This window comes from Periplaneta americana, chromosome 16 (assembly GCF_040183065.1).
Source record: "Periplaneta americana isolate PAMFEO1 chromosome 16, P.americana_PAMFEO1_priV1, whole genome shotgun sequence".
Taxonomy (NCBI): domain Eukaryota; kingdom Metazoa; phylum Arthropoda; class Insecta; order Blattodea; family Blattidae; genus Periplaneta; species Periplaneta americana.
In genome coordinates, this window is record NC_091132.1 from 153,069,928 (window position 1) to 153,092,147 (window position 22,220).

At 37.1% G+C, this 22,220-nt stretch overlaps 1 protein-coding gene across 1 annotated transcript in view; it reads left to right on the forward strand.

Annotated features, from left to right (window-relative positions):
* The first annotated feature begins 490 nt into the window (after positions 1–490).
* LOC138691367 (ankyrin repeat domain-containing protein 10-like) overlaps positions 491–22,220 on the forward strand; it is a 41,446-nt gene continuing 19,716 nt past the window's right edge. Inside the window, exon 1 of the mRNA XM_069813270.1 lies at positions 491–570. Coding sequence (XP_069669371.1) covers positions 556–570 — 15 coding nt within the window. The 5' untranslated portion in view covers positions 491–555. The remainder of the gene's footprint in view (positions 571–22,220) is intronic.

The window sequence follows — 22,220 nt, forward strand, 5'->3', positions numbered from 1 at the left end:
CACTCACTCTTTGTCTCCACATTACACTACACAAACACAACCCCACAGGAAACAAAACAAAAGGCGCCAAGACCAACAATAACCAGTTCTGAAGATGGTCCATAGCAGGCCGAAACATGTTAACAAAGTAACAAAATTTAACACGTGGAAGACACTAATTCGTTTTCCGAAGTGATATAGTGTTAAAAGTTGCGTAATAAAGATATATATTAAATATTGTATTTCATAAACTGTGGAGGGGATATTGGTTACAGCAATTAAAACAAAAATGCTGAACTATTTATTTTTCTAATTCATAAATCTTTCTATTTTTTTATTTGTTATAGCATTGTGTAAAGCGAGATTCTATTATCTGTTAAAAAGATTAACGTTGCGAAGTTCATGTTTACAGGAAGTTCAAACAAGGAAAAAAGTGAAATGATTTACAGCAATTTTTTTCTTATATTCAGTTATAAATACTAGCGTAATCGGTCTCTGATTTCCATTATCTTCAAACAACAGCTCAGTTTCCAGATTCAAGTACAGCAGAAACAGAGGAGGAAAACGGTAGACTGTATGCAACGAAGTTCAGTAAGTGTTAAATATACAGTATCATACTCAGAACTAAAGATGCATTTCTGCATCTACATATTTAGCATCACCAAGGTCTTCCATTTACAATAGCTGAATGGCTAAATTGTAAGTACAGTCAGCAGAAACTTCTATTAACAAAGCTCGTCTAAATTACATCAACAATACATTTTCAGAGATATTAGCGGCAATGTGCAGCTGTATACTACTACATACTATAAATAACGTGTAACAATCCTGGCAAATTTTAGGGAAAATGTTGTGGGCGGAGAGAAAATAAATGGTTACACACAGAGTATATACTTTAAAATAGGCCATACTTAATGAAAAACTGTTATTTTCTGATACAGAAAGTCATACCACTTACGATACATTTCAAATAATTTCAACATGTTCACTCGCAGTGGTCCGGCAGATGTCCAACCTATACTCCACTTCTATGCAGGTATTCAGCAGCATTTGCAGTGTGGACTTTGGCGATAAATGTTTCGTCGTAGGCCTATACGATCTAAGTTTTCCAGAGGAGTGCTATACACTTGGTTCTTCACTAATCCCCATAGGAAAAACTCCAGTGGGGTCATATCTGGGGATAGTGGAGGAGAAGCGAATGGTTCAGACCCCTTCAAATCCATCAACCGAGGAACGTCTCACCCAAAAATTCTAGCAACTGGGCTGTGAAGTGGGGAGGGGCCCAGCCGTGATAGAAAATGATTCCAAGAGGTAATTGAGGCACAGCGTACTTTTCCAACACACCTAAATAATTTGTTCCTGTCACTGTTTCTCAGCAAAGAAAAACGGGCCTATTACCCTATTTTTCATTAGTGCACACAACACATTTAATTTTTGAGAGTCTGTTTCGATCTCAAGAACCTCACGAGAATTTTTATTACCCCAGATAGAACAATTAAATCTGCTAACTTTGCTACATAATATGTGGAAAGTCGCTTCATTAAAGAAGCACACTTTATTCAGGAAAGCACCGTCCTCTTCAATCTTATTCAAAATGTCTGCAGTAAACTTTGTCGTTTACGTTTGTCATCAGGAAAGATTCGCTGATGTAACTGAATCTTGTAGATCCGTAAAAGTAATCTTTTGTGCACTACATCATGAACCGTGGACCGTGGCTCTACATTGGTGTGTCAAATTGACTTCCTCGGACTTCTTACGAAGGCCATACGAGTCCTTTCCACAATTTCCGCAAACACATTCCCGTTTGCTATGGTTCCCACAAGTAGACAAAAGACTACCAGTTTCTCTTAACAGTATGTCCCAGTTCACAATGCTCAAATAGGAGGGAATATCGTCAAGACGTCCAAGGTTAAATTCACGGCGAAAATTTCGTTGTGCACGCTTCACATACTTCGATTCATCCAGTCCAAGAACAGAGAAAACTCTTTCTTGTGGTGTCCACATCATCGTCTTTGCATATATTAATCATGTGATCATTGTCGTCATTCCTGCAAGCATACATTTCATAAATTGCAATAGGCCTACTAAGCAAAGCTACATGAAAGAAATTTTGATCAGAATCTGATACAACAAAAGTTATAAAAGTTTGTAATGTTAAATCTATAAGACGGACACATTGTATATAATCTGTAGGTCCCATCCCATGGAATGAAATGTGTATGTTGTTATTAGATAAGAATTCACCCTAGTACATGACACAACTCTCTACAGATACACATCGTGTACAGCGTGGCCCGCCGAAATAGTGTGCAACTTCAAAATGGGTCACAGCTCAGCCATCTACTGCAATATGCGGTTTTCCACAAAATAGCAATGGAAATACAGGGTAACTACAGAGTGATTCAAAAGGGCGGCGACATAGACAAACTCCGTACTTGGTGTAAATAGCGAAAAATGGAAAGTGGGCAAGGTTGTTTGATATCTGTACTTTTCAATCTAATGTGCTTGAATTTTCAACATATAATACACTGTTGAGACTGTACACCAGTACAATACATCAGCCAGAAGCAATGCTGCCAAACTAGTGGCTGTTTCGCTAGTATCGGGTAAATTACGAAATGTCGAATATAATTGAATCGGTTATTGTTGAAAGGAACTAAGTCCACTTTTTAAAGTTTTGAGATAATCGAAAAAAAACTTATTTGTGAATAATCTATCGAAGATTAAACCAAAATATATTGTACGTATGAAATATATGTGTACAATATTATTTTGGTTTAATCTTCGATAGATTATCCATAAAACAGTTTTCTTTTTTTGGATTATCTCAGAACTTTAAGAAGTGGACTTAGTTCCTTTCAACAATAACCGATTCAATTAGCAGTTGGCAATACAAGTTCAGGGAAAACAGCAATGCTAGAATGAAATTTCCCCGAATTCTTATGCTACCAACGTAAAGAAATGTTTCTTTGCACTATGAGAACTAAAATAACCGTTGAACTCTTCATGTCAACTATTTTTCTCCGTAATAATGCAACTTACTTACTTATTTACAAATGGTTTTTAGAGAATCAGGAGATTCATTGTCATCCTCATATAAGCTCTCCATCGATCCCTATCCTGAGCAAGATTAATCCAGTCTCTACCATCATTTCCCACCTCCGTTCAATCCATTTCACTATTATCCTCCCATCTATGTCTCGTGCTCGACAAAGGTATTTTTCCCTCAGATCTTTCAACTAACACTATATGCATTTCTGAATTCACCCATACGTGTTACATGTCCTGTCCGTCTCAAAAGTCTGGATTTAATGTTTAATGTTAATTGAGTCAGGTGAAGAATACAATGCGGGAAATCTGCATTCTGTAACTTTCTCCATTCGCCTGTAACTTCATCCCTCTTAGACCCAAATATTTCCCTAAGCAACTTATTCTAAAACACATTTATCGTCTGTTCATCTCTCAAAGTGAGAGTCCAAGTTTCACAATCATACACAACTACCGGTAATATAACTATTTCATAAACTCTAGCTTTCAGCTTCTTTGACAGCAGACTGGATGACACAAGTTTCTCAACCGAATAATAACAGGCGTTCAATATTTATTCTGCGTTTAATTTCCTTCCGAGTGTCGTTTATATTTTGTTACTGTTTCTCCAAGATATTTGAATTATTCCATTCTCTTCAACGAATAAATTTCCAATTGTTTTATTTCCATTTCGCACTATGATCTGGTCATTAGACATAATCATATCCTTTGTCTTTTCGGGATTTACTTCCAAACCTATCTCTTTACTTGCTTCAAGTAAAATTTCCCCAATAGTTTGTGGATTTTCTCCTGACATATTCTCCTCTGATTGAGGTTCTGGCTGATATGTACTGCACAGTTCCCCAAGAAAGGACTGAAACGATGGAATATTCTTAACTCTCAGATGTAAGACACTGCGCATGACCGGAGACCAGAGCACTGATACACAAGACAATGAATATGTGAATTAGGCCTACTTATAATTCAGGATATTTGGTCTGTTGCTAGCATCGTTCCGAAATTCACTTCAAAAACTGAACAATATATGGTAATGTTGACGAAAATAATAGATTAATATACAGGATGTTTCTGGAGGAATTAGTAAATATTTTAAAAGGTGGTAGTATAGACAAATTCGAATAAAAAATTCCATATAACATGTGTCCAATTTTTATTGGGTACAGAGATACAGCTGTTAGAATGCAACCCCAGAAAGTGTTAAATAAAGGCAAATGATTACGTTCAATGCACTTTCGTTTCGTGTGTTGCTACTCCGGATGCTATGGGCTTAATTATCTATTGTCATTTTTGTTTTGAAGGTCAAGTTGTGAAGTTGTGCTTTAGTTTACATAATTGAATTTTTCAACTGTGATTGTGATTTGTTGGACAATTCTACTGTATCGTTTAAGCATGCCGCACGAATTTACAAATGCTAAGTATGCCGATATGTTATTTGCGTTTTGTAATGTAAACGCTGTTGTTGCTTGTAGAGAATACGGCAGACGATTTCCTAACCGCACGTGCTTTCACTAACCTGTGTGATACTGGTGCAGTTCCCAGCAGTCATATTTAATCTGAACGTGTAAATGAACAGAATGTGGATGAAGTAGAAGACATTATTCAGTTGATAGAACGTAGTCCTGCAACAAGCACACGCAGAATTTCTGCACGTATTGGTGTTCCACATACAAGAGTATGGCGGAAAATAATTTAAAAACTTGAATTGCATATAAGTTGGTACAATTGAGAACAAAAAGCAGCATGTTCACCCGACAGTCCCTGAGGTCAGTGTACAGAGACCGGTCCCCTCTATTAACACGAACAATAGCAATCCTACCTGCCCACTGCCCTGTACCGCAGACATACTCAAGGCTGCGCTTTCTTTCTCTCCTTTGTCACTTAATGTTGTTCACGTGAATGCTCAAAGTCTGTTGTGTCATTTTGACGAATTTTCTTCTATCTTCTCACCTTTAGACATTCACGTTATTCTTATCTCCGAATCTTGGTTACATCCTAATCTTTCTTCCACTCTCGTAAACCTTCCTGGCTATACGCTTTGCCGTAATGACAGAGAGGGCAAGAGAGGCGGAGGGGTGGCTGGTTATATTAGATCCGATTTGCGACCTAAAATTATTCATCACTCTCCAAGCCAGTACTCTGCCAAACCCGAGTTCATGTTCATTGAAATTTGCACCTTATTTACAAAATGTCTAGTGTGTGTCGTATATAAACCCCCACATATATATGACGTAGATGATTTCGAAACCTCCTTACTAGACGTAACGCCGCAATACGAGAACGTTATAATCATGGGTGACTTCAATTCAAACTTACTTGACTTACATTCTAGTACGACTAAAAGACTTCAATCATTCTTTCAGTGCCTTGATATGGTAATCCTACCCCTAGCTCCCACACATCATACGGAAGGTACAGACACATTACTGGACTTGATAATTACTAACAATGCTGACAAAATACTGACGCATGGACAGTTGCCTGCACCAGGACTATCAGGGCATGATATCATTTATCTATCGTTTAATCTGCAGTGTCCTAAATCGACTCCTAGAGTAATTACTTACAGGGATATCAAAAGAATAGATGATATTGCACTGAAAGAAGACGCTGCGCAACTTCCATGGCACATGATCTGGACATTACGAACTGTAGACGAGAAAGTAGACTTATTCAATACGTTAATACTTCAACTTTATGACAAACACGCACCATTAAAGACCAAACGTACCAGAAAGACCCCAGCCCCTTGGATGACGACTGAAATACGTAGCCTGATGTCCGAACGCGACTTAGCCTATAGGAAATACACCCGCAATAAAAACGACGAATATTTTAACTTATATAAACACCTAAGAAACAGAACGACTCAACTAATAAGAAACGCTAAACTCAAATACTCCTACAAACTTATAGAGCCCAACACAACCCCTTCCGAGTTATGGAAAAATCTGAAGGTCATTGGACTTGGAAGGGCTAGTGAACAAGCAGACATACCCATCCCACTTGACCGATTGAACGAACACTCTGTAAAGGACCCGACCTTAAACAACACAACGAAACAAGACACAGTTTTGCCTGACTCAGCTCCCCCAACTCGAGACAAATTCTATTTTACTGACGTCACTCCTATTGACGTAATGAAAGCCATCCGACGCATCAAGACGAAAGCTCAAGGGCCAGACAACATTAGCATATTACTCATACAGAAAATACAAGACATAGTAATACCTACAATTGCACACATATTCAATAGTTCCTTAATCACTTCAACTTTCCCTAAAATATGGAAGCAAGCTTTCGTTCTTCCTCTTCCAAAAGTCAAAGTTCCCACCGACCCGAACGACTATAGACCAATCAGTATCCTGCCAGCCATATCAAAAGCACTGGAAAGAATCGTACACAGACAAATTACTAACTACATGAACGAACACAAACTATTCGACAAGTATCAGTCAGGTTTCAGAGCTGGACACAACACAAGCACTGCTCTACTTAAAGTGACAGAAGACATTCGTGAAGCAATCGACTCTAATAAAGTAACAATACTAACACTTCTTGACCTTAGCAAAGCTTTCAACTCTGTAAATTTCGACCTGCTCACCCATAAATTGAGAAATCTGCATTTGTCAGAGACTGCTGTGAGTTGGTTCGAATCCTACTTACGGGAAAGACAACAATGTGTTGTATCCGGGAATCGAAGCTCTTCCTGGTTTAACATAACATCAGGTATACCACAGGGTTCGGTACTCGGACCATTGTTGTTCACGATATATGTCAGTGATATTACATCTCATGTAAGGCATTGTAACTATCACTTGTATGCTGACGACCTTCAATGCTACATCTCTTCCCGCTTAGATCGAATAAATGACGCTATAGATAAATTGAACAAAGACATTGACTCGATTGTGACATGGACAAAGAAATTCCATCTTAATATGAATCCTGGAAAGACACAAGCAATCATATTAGGACACAAACGGCAAACCGACGCTGTAAAGCACCTCGACATTTCCCCCGTTAAAGTAAGTACAATGCATATCCCTTTCAGTTCTTCGGTAAAAAATCTTGGCATTCACATGGGTAATAATCTCAACTGGGACATGCAAATCACAGAAACCTGCAGAAAAGTATATTCTATTATTCATGTGCTAAAAAGGATAAATGTTCATCTTCCCTCTTGCTTAAAAAAGTCCCTTGTGCAGACCCTTGTATTTCCCCATTTTGACTATGCTGACATTTTACTGACTGACCTTTCCAGCGACAACAAAATGAAACTTCAACGTGCTCATAATTTGTGTGTACGTTTTGTAAGCAATGTTCGTAAATATGATCATATTACCCCATCCCTGGAAGCAATAGGTTGGCTTAAACTAGATAAGAAAAGAAATTTACATTCACTTCTCTTTCTCTTCGAAATCTTGAACTCTTCTATTCCTTCGTACCTGTCGTCTCGCTTCACTTACCTTTCTTCCCACCACAATCTGAACACACGCTCTCGCCATGAAACAATACTAACAATACCATCCCATCGCACCTCCTCATACTCATCCTCTTTCACAATAGCCCTGCCAAGACTCTGGAATTCGTTACCTGCTAGCATCAGGGACTGTCGAAATAAAATTCAATTCAAACGCAAACTTACTAGGCACTTGGTCAGTAATTGAGACTCGTTCAGACATGGTTTCTTGTAAATAGTTCTTTTAATCTACCACAAAATATCTCAATATCCGGTAATTTCATCACTATAGAATTTTGTTATTGTAGGTTTAATTTGTAATTTTGTAAATACAAAAATATTTCTTTGTTCTTAACTTCTATGATAAAATGTCTAGCTTTCATTAATCAGGTATTCCTGTCGTACTTTAATTTTTATTGTAATTGTAATTGTAAATTTAATATTAATTGTAATCTTATTGTTCATGTTATAGTTGTAATCCCCTGGTAGAGGGGCAGAGAAGGCCTGACGGCCTTATCTCTACCAGGTTAAATAAATAAATCTAAATCTAAAAAATTACGTATTCACGGATTCCATCCTTATCATATACAGCGTATTCAACACCTTCGAGCAGGAGATGAAGGTAGACGATAGGAATTTTGTCGTATGCTACTTGTAAATCGCCGAGTAATCCCATTCTTACTCTTCACTGATGAAGCCATTTTCACTCGTGACGGTATCAATAACACTCGTAACTCACATCAGTGATCCGAAAAAAACCCACATGCCATTGTGGAGACACATTTTCAAGAACGCTTCTCTGTAAATGTGTGGTGTGGTATGATAGACAATCAGTTGCTTGGGCCTGTTGTATTACCGCATCGTCTTACAGATCCCCGTATCTAGACTTTCTTCAAAACGAGCTTCCAGCATTATTGGAATAGGTTCCTTTGCCTACAAGGATGGGTATGCTCTTCCAGCATGACGAAGCCCCTGCACATTCTAGTCGTCAGGTGATACATCATCCAAACCTAACATTCCCCGATGGATCAGTATATATGGTCACGTTTCTTTGCCACCAATGTCCCCATTAGATTTTTGCCTGTGGGGATGGCTGAAAGGCGAAGTCTACAAAAAGAAAAAGTAAACACAAGAAACGATTTAATCGTTCGGGTTATGAATAATGCTGCCTTGATAAAAGAACGCCAAGACGACATCGGAAGAGCTACACGTGGTGATGTCAAGAAGAGTCGAAAGTGCATTGAAGTCGGTGGTGGAATTTATGAAAATCAACTTTGAACGTAATCATTTGCCTTTGCTTAACACCTTCTTGGGTTACATTCTAACAGCTGTATCTCTGTACCCAATAAAAATTGGATACATGTTATATGGAATTTTCTAACAGCTATATCTCTGTATCAAATAAAAATTGGAGACATTTTATATGCAATTTTTTATTCGAATTCGTCTATAGCCTACTACCACCTCCTCCTGAAACACTCTGTATACATAAATAGTGTAGTTAAATTGACATTTGAACCTTCATGACTAGATCGACACTCCGCGCAGAAAGGAAAGCTTTCGTGTCGTCTCAATAGCTCAGACGCTATGACTTCTGCGTATTGTTAAAAATTCAGCTGATATAATTCTTAGACTATAACAAAGACTTCTTTTGCCTCAATAACATTGAAATAGAATTTTACAGAATCCTGAGATTAATTGTTAATGATCACAGAAAATACAAAATTACAAATTATAATAATACCTATAAACATTAACCTAATGAATGCATTTACACCATTTATATATTACACATATGCAAATATATACACAGTGTAAATGCATATACTATATAATTAAAACTAACATTTACAATGAAATTTAAAAAAATGTAAAATGCTTTAACAATAAGCTTTAGGAAATTGATTTTAATTAAATAACTACATTTAAATATTAACCGTATCAGCCACGCAGACAAGATGGAGAGACAGACATTTTTACAGCTTTTTAGTTTCACCGCAGGCAGGTTCCCATTTAAAATACTGACAAAGAATATTATAGTCATTTAGGAAGACGTTCCAAGAGGGAAAACATGCGAGTGAAAGTGCTGACTTCCCCTCCTCGAGAAGGCTTTAAATCGAGTTTTTTCATTTCATTTACTATAATTTATAGAACATTCGCATTGAAGCTTTAAGATGTGGAATAAGTCACAATTTTTTAAGATTTCAATTTTACGTACAAATTTTTTTACTGTATATATGAGGAGGCGAGATAAGGTATATGAGCTGTGTGGCATGGTAAAGAATGAGCTATCAAAAAGAAAGTTAGTTTCATGATTGTTAATATTATACGAATGTGCTGACACGAAAGTTCATCTATCTTCCCCCTCTATACTCATTGGTGATATGGTCACGACACATGATAAGATCACAGGAAAGATCTTGTCTCCTCGACAACAGTATGGCTCACCTCAAAATTAGTTACTTGACGCTCGATAGAAAATATCCTGAATAATATGTGATCGGTCAGGCTGCTATAAAGCAATTTAAGACCCCGCTTTGAAGACTGAATTATCTACCGTGTGAAACAATAATCACCTGCTAAAGGGGAAAAACATTATTATTTGAAATGAGAATTGTAGAAGCATGATAAAAACAAAAAGGACAACGATAGGAACAAAGACGAGGACGACGACAAGACTCACATGAGCTGCGACACAACAAAGACCAAAATAAGGACCACGAAAAGGATCACGATAATGAACAAGACCACGATAACGACCCTGACAAAGATAATATGGACCACGATAAGGATCACTATAAAGACAAAAATCGTCACGATATGGACCATGACAAAGGCAAGGATCACAGTAAGGACCACAATATAGACAACAAGGATCAGCATAAGGGCCCTAATAAAGACAACAAAGACCACGATAAGGACTACGACAAGTTCAACGAATAGAACCACGATAGGCCTAAATATCACGACCTGAATCACGGTCCTTTTCGTAGTCTTTGTCATGATCCGTGTCTTGAAACTTGTGATCCTTATCGTTGTCCATTTCGTGATCCCTATCCTGATCATTCTCATGGTGCTTATACTGGTCCAAGTTGAAATGTTTATTGTGGTCCCTGTCTTTGTTATTGTCATGGTCCTATACCTATAGTGGTTCTTATCAATCTCATACTTTTAATCTCATAGTTTTAATCGCAAACCTGTTCCTTGTGTCATTACGTGGCCCAATTTCGTGGACCCTTTCATAATTATTCTCGTGGCGCTCGTCATGGCCCATATCGTGATGCATATCGTTGTCCTTGTCTTTGTCCTTATTGTGATCATTGTCATTCTCATAGTTCTCATCTCAATTGTGGGCTTGGTGATCTCTATCATAGTCCTCCTTGTGATCATTGTCGTGGTTCTTACAGTGATCCCTAGCAAACTGCTTTTCGTCATCCTTATCGTGGTCCTTGTCTTTGCTTTGTCCTTGTCGTGGTCCTCGTTATCTTTGATCCGGTCCTTATCTCGATCTTTTCGTGGTCATTTCAGGGATCTTTCTTGGTTCTTATCATAGTCCTTTCGTGGTCCTAGACGTGATCCGTGTTGTGGTACTTATCATTCTTCATGTGGTGGTCCACAACGTAATCGTTGTCGTGGTGCTTATCATGGTCCATGTCGTGATCCTTATCATGGTCCTTGTCTTTATCGCAGCCGTTAGAGCAGTCCTTGTTGTTTTCTCCATGGTTCTTATCATAATACTTGTTGCCATTGTAATGGTCTTTATCGTTCCACTTTTTGTTTCTAACGTGCTCTTTTGAGTGGCATTTCTTTTCTTTGCCATGGTCGTTATCTTGCTGAATTTCGAAGTTCTTATCGTGGTCCATGTCATGGTTTCTACAATGATCCTACTTTTGTTTGTCGTTGTCCATGTCTTGATCCTATGTCGTGGTGTTAATCGTGGTCCATGCCTGTGATCCTTATCGTGGCCCATGTCGGGGTCCTTATAGCGATCCTTGTCATGGTGCTTGTCGCGGTTCAATCCCATGATCCTTATCCTGGTTCTTGTCGTGATCCTTATCGTGGTCCATGTTGTGATCCTTATCGTCGTCCTTCTTGTGAATTTTATTGTGGTTCTTGACGTGATTCTTATTGTGGTCCATATTTTGATTCTTAATGTGATTTTTATTTTGACGCTTGTGTTTCATGTCGTGATATGTCGTTGCCCTTATCGTGCTTTTTGTCGTGGTTTATATTGTGACCCTTATCGTTTCCCTTACTGTAGTTACTTGTGATCCTTATAGTGGTTCTTGCCGTTTATATCTTTGTCCTCTTCGTGGTCCTTATAAATGTCGTTTATATCTTTGCCGTGGTCCATATTGTTGTCCTTTCTTTCTAATAATCCCTTTCGTGATCCTGGTCTTTGTCGTAATCCTTATCGTGGTCCATGTCCTGTTATTTATCGTAATCCTTTTCGTAGTGTTTGTCGTGTTTCATGTCGTAGTATATTATCGCGGCCCTTATCTTTGTTCTTATCGTGGTCCTTGTATCCTTTATAATAGTTATTTTCCTGGATCTAGTCCTTGTAATCCTTATCGTGGCTATGTCGTGGTATTTACCATAATCCTTGTCGTGATGTCTGTCGTGTTTCTTGTAATATGTTATCGCAGTCCTAATATTTGTCCTTGTCGTGGCTCTTGCCTTTGTCGTAGTCCTTACAATGTCCCTTGCTGTCTTTGACGTGAGTCTACATTTGTCATTTCAAAAATTAATATTTTTCTCCCACTTTTGCGAATGACTTTCGTGTTACAGGTATATTTCAAACTTTCATAAAAGGTAAACAATCAAGGACGTAAGAAAGAGACCTATACCAGATATAGACACTTGATAACATTTTTCACTGGCGTGTACTTTGGAGTAGGATGAAAATAGTCGTACGCATGCACGACCAGATGTCTTCCTGGCTACGTCGATATCGCATGAACAGCGCTGTAGAACTTTAAGAGTCGTCTCATTTCTTTTTTGGGAAACTGTACATCTATTATCAGACAGTACATCACATTTGACGATATGTATCAGAGGAAGGATGATTGTTTGTATGCATCTGAAGTCAGATTAGTGCAAATGTAACTGGTAGGCGATGTATGTAATGGAGGAGGAAAGGAACTGCCCACCCTACCCCATTGTCTCCGGACTTAGTTGCTTCATAAGTGGTGTCTCCTTAGTATCACTTGTGAGTTTCAGACCTGTCCTCGGACAGTCGACATCATCCGTATAAATAAGCAGCTGATATTACACGTAGAATTTAAAACCCTCTCTGTTATCCTGAACTATTGTAATGGCGTATTCTAGAACAAGTTAAAAATTAAAGACGATAGTGCATCTCCTTGCTTTAGCCTTTAGTGAAGTGGGAAAGCATCAGACAGAATCTGGCCTATATGCACTCTGCTGTACGTTTCAAGAGAAACATTTTAATTATTCGAACTAGTTTCTTGGGAATACAAAATTCAATATGATTGAATAAGCAGTCCCGGACAGCCGATAACGGGTGTCCTACAGCTTGGGGGTTGGGCGAAGGGCTAAGAACATATCACCGTAAAATATAGCTTTTTACGAAACCTTAACATAAGCCTCCGTTTAATAATAACTAAGTTATGTAAAATCTTGTAGAATCAGCGGAAAAGTTACTAATTTGGCAGCATTGGAACTGGTGGTGTGTCGTACTGTTGTACAATCTCTACGGTGTATTCTACGTTGAAAATTCACGCACATTAGATTGGAAACTGCATATTTCCAACAACTTTCCACTCTTTCCATTTTTCGCTATCTGCAGTAATAACGGAGTTCGTCGATGTCGCCGGATTTTTTAATCACTCTGTATATACATTATGTGAGTTATGTATACATACATGTTATAGTCAGAACGCGAAATCCGTCAAAACATGAATGCATATCAGACAAAATACACTACACTACGGTGTTGAATAAAATACATACCGGTATTATGTTTTATTATTAATTTACGTACTGTATATTGTCTCTCGCTCTCCCTCCCTATAGGCCTATACTTAAGTACTTAGTGAATTATTTGAAAGTAGTCTAGAGATAAATACTATATTCTTAGAAAGCCACATTTTGGTCTACTGCTAGTCAGGATGACACATGAGTGGAAATAGCGCTCAGTAACAGGTTCTATTCCCGTTTGGGCTAATTATTTACTAAGTAGTTATACATGACTGTAAGGCGAATGTCAAGTAATCCCAGGGGTAATCTTCCAACTCATCTTGCTGAAATTAACATCGATTTTTTTAATAATTCCATCGATACTATTTCGTTAATACTGCGATATGATAAATTAAGCAAATTCATTTGCCTGTGGATTACATAAGCGCTTTAAATCAAATGACAAAAATTCTCTTAGAGGACTATGTCAGATTAAACAATATAAATATATAAAAAGAAGTGATAGGATTGTGTGTGACGTCTATACGGGAATTAGAGTAATTCAATAAGGATAAATAAGTACAATTTGCTGTAAGATTTAAGTGTTTAATGAACGGAATGAAATAAGCTGTCGATAACTGTGAATCCTATAATAATAATAATAATAATAATAATAATAATAATAATAATAATAATAATAATAATAATAATAATAATAATAATAATATAGAATTTAAAAGGAGAAGGCTATGACAGCCATAGCACTGCGACCTGAAAGAACTTGGCACTACTGTCCATCCCCGATATAATATTCTATCAGTCCAATAGTATGATGTTCTTAATGAAGTGAATCAAACTAATGACTGGGACAATTGACAGCTCATCAAACTCTTGAAATGTTTTCCTGAGATGAGAGCTCTTTGATTGGCGAGTGCATTGCAGTCGCACAACAGAGGAGGAATACTCATCTCCCATTGAACAACGAGCACAGGCTGTGTTGATGTTATATCCCATCTTGTGCACGATCTTCTTGAAGGCACAGTGTCCTGTAAGGAATCCGACTGCCCAGCGGAGCTGTTTCTTGCTCAATTTTAACAAGTCACTTGACCTGCTTTTATCAAAATCTCTTATGAGGGCCTTAGAGTGTCTGCAACCCTCACTTGAGTTTCAGTAGTTTCTGTGTTTCTTGAGAGGCCAGTCCCTGATAACCTGCTTAACTGGTCTTAAGAGATAATCCCAGCACAGGCTCAGGTCCTATAAGTGGGATCCCAGTCCCGTCTTTGGCAGCCTCATCTGCTCGCTCATTACCACGAATCCCTGCATGTCCTGGCATCCATTTCAGTTGAAACTGTCTTATGTTCGGTCAGTATCATGAGGGACTCACGACATTCCGAGACCAGTTTTGACTTAACAAATGGGGCTTTAAGTACCTTAAATGCCGCTTGACCATCTGAAAGTATAAAAATATGTCAACGATTGTAGTCCTTCATAATACTTTCCCTAACGCTGGCTAAGATAGCAGAAAACTCAGCCCGAAATAGTATGGCGTATTGACCCAAGATAAAAAAAAAGCTTGATGCCATTTCCGAATAATCCAACACCAGTTCCTGACTTGGTTTTGGAACCATCAGTGTACCGGACTGGGCTCTTATTGTTCTCAGGTTTATCCTGACTTTTCCATTCACTACGCTCTGGATGAGTGACAGTGAATTTATTGTCAAACGAAACCCTTGGTTCCAAGATGTCAGTTCTCATATTGAGAATCCGATGAACATCGTTGTACCAAGGCAGTTTTAGATGACCCAAATGTTCAATATTGAACACCAATGTCTGGCGACCAATTCTTTGAAATTGCATGAGGGTCTCAGTCTCAACCCAGAATAATAATAATAATAATAATAATAATAATAATAATAATAATAATAATAATAATGCACTTATACGATGTACTAATAAGATGTCAAATAAAGAACTATTTTTGAACCACAGACAATTAACAATCAGAGTACTGTACATTATTAGCAATGTTGTTACAGTTATTTAACCAACTGTACTAACTTTCTATAGTTACGAATATACAGAATTTTGCACGGTTTTATTTTCCGTCCACGTTAAAAACATAATGAACATTATTGTTTTTAATATATTCTGCCATTTAATTTCTAAATCTTTAACGTATTTTAATTACCAAGGGTTAATTTCGCCCATTGTTGCCAGTAAAGTTAGCTAAATTCAAATAGTCAATAATAGATAGAAGGAGAGAGAGAGAGAGAGAGGGGGGGAGTTACAGAAATATAAAAAAGAGAAAATTCATTGTTGTGCTTCTTACAACGTAGAACTTTGATTTTCTTAAACAGCACTTCACAAATAGGTAAAAGAAATTACAATTTTACTGTGAAGCGTGAAATAGGTAAAACGTCAAAACAGGCTATTTTAGGCATTCTCAAACCGCTCTCTTATGCATAAATGTTCACGAAACGCCATACACGTTATCAATACAAAAATAAGTTTCTTTTCCTAAAGATCCGCGGTCTACACTTGGCCTATAATTCTTTTGAAATATTATAGTACTATGTAATAAAGGTTAAGCTGAGGGGCTTGTTTGCAGATCCCAATTGGCGCTCGGGCATGGGTTCGATCCCCTCTTGGGCTGATTACCTGGTTGAGTTTTTTTTTTTTTTTTTTTTTTTTGAGGTTTTCCTCAACCGTAATGTCAATTTCAGGTAATCTATGGCGAATTCTCGACTTCATATCGCCAAATATCATCTCGCTATCACCAACCCCATCGACGTTAAATAACTAGTACTTGATGCAGCGACGTTAAATAACCAAATAAACAAAAAAGCTGAACAAGTTCACAAACATTTCAAAAGAGCAAAATGCGTGTGATGTTTGTTTGCGCGAATTTTCACTTTACAAATCAAATGCTGACTTAATCTCACTGTGTGCTATAGCATTGTCTCACAACCGACCAGTATCAAGATTGAAGAGGACACTTGAAGGTACACGAGGATTGGCTGCACAGAAAATGTCAGTGAATGATGAAAATTTACCTTATTAATCTCTGCAATGTGTAGGCATGCACGGAGTATAGGTAGGCGGCATCTAACCCTACTTAGACAATTTATGTCTGCTGTTCAGTGAACATAAGAAAACAAAACAAAGCTAGGAGCTTGGAGATTAGCGCTTTAATAGAAGAATTTCGTAAGAACACGTCATAAGGACATGAGAAAATGTATTTATTAGGAAGGAGAAGAAATGTTTGATTCGAAACACTTAAAACATATTTAGAGTAATTGATTGTAATGTGCACTCGTAAAGCACGCGCTCATCATTTGTTTTATTTTAAGTTTGTACTGACATGTATGTATTTTCATTTGATTACAAACTTTAATTACATGTAATGTCTCTACATGCGTTTTACTTCTTGTAAACACCAGGGGCAGACAAATTCTAGATGTCACATAGCCATGGCAACTAAAAATGTTATGTTGCGCCTGAGTTTTATTTTATTGATTTCAATTTTTTTTAAGACTTTGATTTTCTTCAACTCCCAATGATTAATACAGTCGTAATGTTAAAAATTGCGAGTTTTAACATCAATATTGTTAACATTTGTTAACTGTCTCAAGATAGCATATTGAAGAGCACAGAGCGTCTCTGAGGGCTTGTGCTCTGAGGGCTAATATATTTCACCGTACTGAAATTGCAACAATTTCCGTTATCGTTTACTTTTCAACGCTAAAAGGAAAAATAACATAAACTTAATTAATTAATTTGCAAGATATAATTAGATACCGTAGGTTAATATAGTTAATATCAATTTTACTATTAAAAACTATAAAATAAATCAATTACATCTTCCTTAGACTGTTTGGACACTATGCATAATAACACTGATTCAAATAAGTAGTTAATTTTTTATCATTAATTTAATATATTTAAATAACGAAAGAAAATACAAAGTTACATACGGGGTGTATCTTACTTAGACTGAAAAACTTCTGGATCATACTGATGGACAATTTCGGTATAGAATGCATGGATGCTGAGCGCATGTTTTCATGTTTCAAGGCATATTTTTAACGTTAGACACTGTACTAGCGTCTCTTTAACTTCCCGTGCTTAGTGTCATTTCCACGTAGTTTAGTAACCTCAGTAAACTGGTTGGCTAGTTAAGTGTAAGAGAAAGCCTTATGACCTTATCTCTGCCAACGAAAATAAAACATTCTATTCTATCTTACAATGTGTAAGGGGTATAAGTGCCATTATTTTAACTGATCGACGTTTTGCAACGTTTCTGGATGGAAAGGAGGGCGTTTATAAGTACACAGTACAGCTCAAGCGGGTACAAACATACCGGTACAAAACAGATGCTCTGTTCTAATGCAGGGGTGGACAGGACAATTGTTGTTTACATAAAACGAGCGGCAAATACAAACTTTCAATCTCATTAATAGAACATTATGTTAAATTTACATTTTATTTAACAATATTGCTCCATTTTTTAATTGTACGTCTAAAAAAATAAACAATAATGGTTTACTGCACAAAATCACACGAACTTTATTTTTCTAAAGAAATATTTTAATCTCTCTCGTTTCCGTAAAGCAGTATCATCTGTAAAGAAATTTCTCGTTGTGTGATTTTCGAAACGGGTAAGAGACTGCCAGTGTCTAATAATCGTTGAGAAACTGCTACAAGATTTCGCTGATTAGGTAACTTTCTTTGCGGAAAACTTTGACGGTACATCCTTCTTGCCGCACTTGAATTACGAAGACTTTCGACATAAATTAACAACATATCATGATATTCCTGAATTTTGAATGACATTTTAAGTTGTTTATCGAATAGGTCTACCTGTACTGAATTGCTGTCCATTCGGCAGGAGACCTATGGACAGGGAGCTTGAACTCAGCTGATCTGTAGTCTGTGCAGACTGCTGTCAGCAGCATGAATCTGCTAAACAAGTTGCCACATCTCTCACGCCAGAATATTAACAAATTTAAGCATGCATTATTATTTAATTTCACGAAAACGTAATAGAACACACAAATTTAAACTAATATTAACTCTTTGCTAGATATACCTACTGATGTAGTAATTTTACTCACGATAAGGAAAGAATTTTTTTCTGGGAAAACTATAAAGTTTTGACCCTATGTTGTGTGGACATTTTCTGATCCTGTAGACCGTCCCCAACGACTGTGAAAAGGATGGCACTTATACAGTGGCGATTCCTCCATGAAGGATATGAGGATGATCCTATAGTTTAATTTCGTGCCTCTGAGGATAGAAAACATTTTAATTACAGATTTAGATTTTCAATTGGTCCCGACGTATTAATTTCCTTTAAGCTTCCACTTTCTATTGTGAGTTGTCGTCACTGCACAGCTCAGAAATAATTTCCTAGGAACCATCCAAATATATTACAGCAAACGGTAATTCTAGCAGTGAAGTTAATGGACAGAGGAAGGTGCGGAAAGTGGGGTACGGCTTGAGTTTAGCCGCGTTTGAGGATATGACCGAGTATCCTAATACTACGACCCTTCCTTCTGGGTGATGGAGATCCTGTCAGAGACTACAATAAGAATTTTAAAGTATTCTTATAGCCTCCTTCAATGCAGTTCATTGGTCATTTTAAAAGAATAGAATAAACAAAATAATAAACAATTTAAAATGATATAATATAAAAACAAAATGAATAAATAACAAAATGGCATAAAATTAATAAAATAAGCTATAATAAATACGAGATTTAAAAGGATTTTCAGACGACAGGACAGCCGAAAGAATATCTGAAGTTCTATTTAATCGTTTAGAAGAATTTAACTGTAGCAAGAAATGAACTGCGCAAACGTACGACAGAACATCGGTAAATATCGGACAGTACAATGGCTTGGGAGCCATATTCGCAACTAAAACGGGGAAGAGACTCGAACTTCACTACTAATAAATTGCCAGTTCCAGAATGGTGAGTCAAAAACTAACATAGGCCTACTTGTTTTGATTATGCATGCTCTATTATTATTATTATTATTATTATTATTATTATCTTTATTATTATTAATATCGTTATTATTAATATTATATTATTATTAATATTAGTTTCTGTCTTGGTCATCAGTCGTCAATCTCATATCCTAAATACAAAAAAATCACGAGTCGTCACTGCACTTATATCCCTTACATCCTGTATACCAAAGTGCATCATGGAATGTTTCGTATCCAGTGAGTTTGAGGACATGAACATGGCATAATGAGTAGCATCTGACTCTGGTCTTGGTCTCAGCGAATTTACTAGAAACAATTCCCCAATTGACAAATTACTCACCACTCTACATTAAATTTGCCAGAAACGATAGCAGACAAGTGACTGGGGCTCATTAATTTAAAAATAATTGATTACCTCAATAATTTCCTGTAAATTCGACGAACATGGTTTATATATCATGGCGCTTTCGAATCATTGATATTATACTGTGTCTCGGCATTTCAAAATATACTTCACAAAAAGTGGGTTCAAAACTAATACAAATTCAACGTGGATTCATTCTACGAATCACGAAGGCTTACAGAACCACATCGACAGACGCAGCCCTAGTGATCGCGGGTATACCACCATTGTTTTTAACAGCCATGGCTAGAGCTGAAATCAATAACGTAAAAAGAAATGGGATATTTTTAGAACAAGAATCACATCTTGAGGTGGAAAAAAGGTCACGTTTTCAATTAACTGGTCATCCGAAAGATTTTCACCGTGCATCAAATACATGTACAGATCGACATGAATACAACATCTATACCGATGGCTCTCGGATGCAAAAGGAGAACGACGTCACCTTGGTGGGCTGTGCTTTTGTTACCTACTACAACACTACTGAAGTCCACTCTGCCACGTTTCGCCTGGCGCCCATGTGCTCCGTGTTCCAAGCAGAAATATTTGCCATCTTGCAAGCAGTGAAATGATGCATTACCAACGGGATTGACTCATGTATTCATAGCGACTCTCGATCTGCCTTACAAACCATTGACGATAAATACAACTTGCATTCCATAGCCGTCGAAATTAGATCCCTACTACTTAAATTTGAAGATCGTATATGCTTACTGTGGGTGCGCGGCCACACAGGTACTGAAGGAAACGAAAGAGCGGATACATTAGCGAAACATGCAGCCTCAACCAACTCAGAATATAAATATTCCACCTGTCCTATTTCATGCATTAAGCAGAGGATCAAGCACACAACTACACTCAAGTGGAATACATACTGGAACTCTAGTGTTAAAGGCTCTGTGACCAAGAAATTATTCTTACCCAATGTACAAGACAGACTATGTTGCAGTCAGTTCTCACCCGACTTCTTTTTCACTCAATTTATGACCGGCCATGGAAAATTCGGTTCCTAATTTGAAAGATTTAGGATCAAAAGTGCAGAAGGATCTATGTGCATATGCAAAGACAATCAGACTGTTGAACATTTGATTTTTCACTGTCCAGTCTTCGAAAGAAAAAGACACTTTTTAAGATATCATATCTCGGACTGCAATTAAAATTACTGCACACTCCTTTACCATTTACTTAGGAAAAAATGTTGTTACAAACAATTCAGAGAGTTTATACACCACATCTAGGCAAGACTGTAGCTATTAAGTGTATGTAAATTCATGATGATATAAAATCCTAATGCACTATCTAAAACAAGTTGTCTCTCTTTGGGATATAATAGTGATAACAATAATATTGGGGGATTTCAACGCTAAAGTAGGACGGGAGGATATTTTTAGACCAACTATTGGAAAAGAGAGCCTACACGTAACTAGTAGTGACAATGGAGTTAGATTAGTCAACTTTGCCACATCGAAAAATTTAATTGTCAAAAATACAACATTCCCCCATAAGGATATACAAAAATATACTTGGACTTCTCCAGATGGATTGACACACAACCAAATAGATCACATCTTGATAGATAAACGGAGACACATAGTATAGTAGACATTCGAACTTTCAGGGATGCAGACTGTAATTCTGACCATTATTTGGTAATTGGAGAATTAAGAGAGAGATTATCAGTAGCCAAGCGAGTAGAGCAACAAGTTAATATTACTAAATTCAATATTTTGAAATTAAAGGACGAGGAAACTAAGCAAAATTATCAGGTCGAAATTTCGAATAGGTTTGCCACTTTAGAAAGTTCCGACGAAGTTGAGAAAGAATTAGATGTTAAAAGCGTGTGGGAAAATATCAGAGATAGTATCAAAATTGCAGCTGAGCAGAGCATAGGTTATTATGAAACTAAGAAAAAGAAACCGTGGTTTGATGAAGATTGTTGCATGGTAGTAGAAAGAAGGAAACAGGCAAAATTGAAATTCTTACAGGATCCAGTTGAGGAGAAGAGAGATAATTATTTCAATGAAAGACGGGAAGCAAGTCGTACACTTAGGAATAAAAAGAGAGGTTACTTGAAGGAAAACCTGAATGAGGTAGAAACAAATAGTAAGAATAAAAACATTCGAGATTTATATAAGGGTATAAAGGAATTTAATAACGGATATCAGCCAAGGGTAAACGTGATCAAGGATGAGAATGGTGACTTGCTTGCAGACTCTCCATCAATCCTAAACAGATGGAAAAACTATTTTGCGCAACTACTAAATGTACATAGGCCAAATAGAAATGATCGGGACGAAATTTAAATACAAACTGCTGAGCCATTTATACCCGAACCCACGCTTTCAGAAGTCGAAATTGCGATAGAAAATCTGAAAAAGTACAAGTCTCCAGGTATCGATCAAATTCCAGCAGAATTAA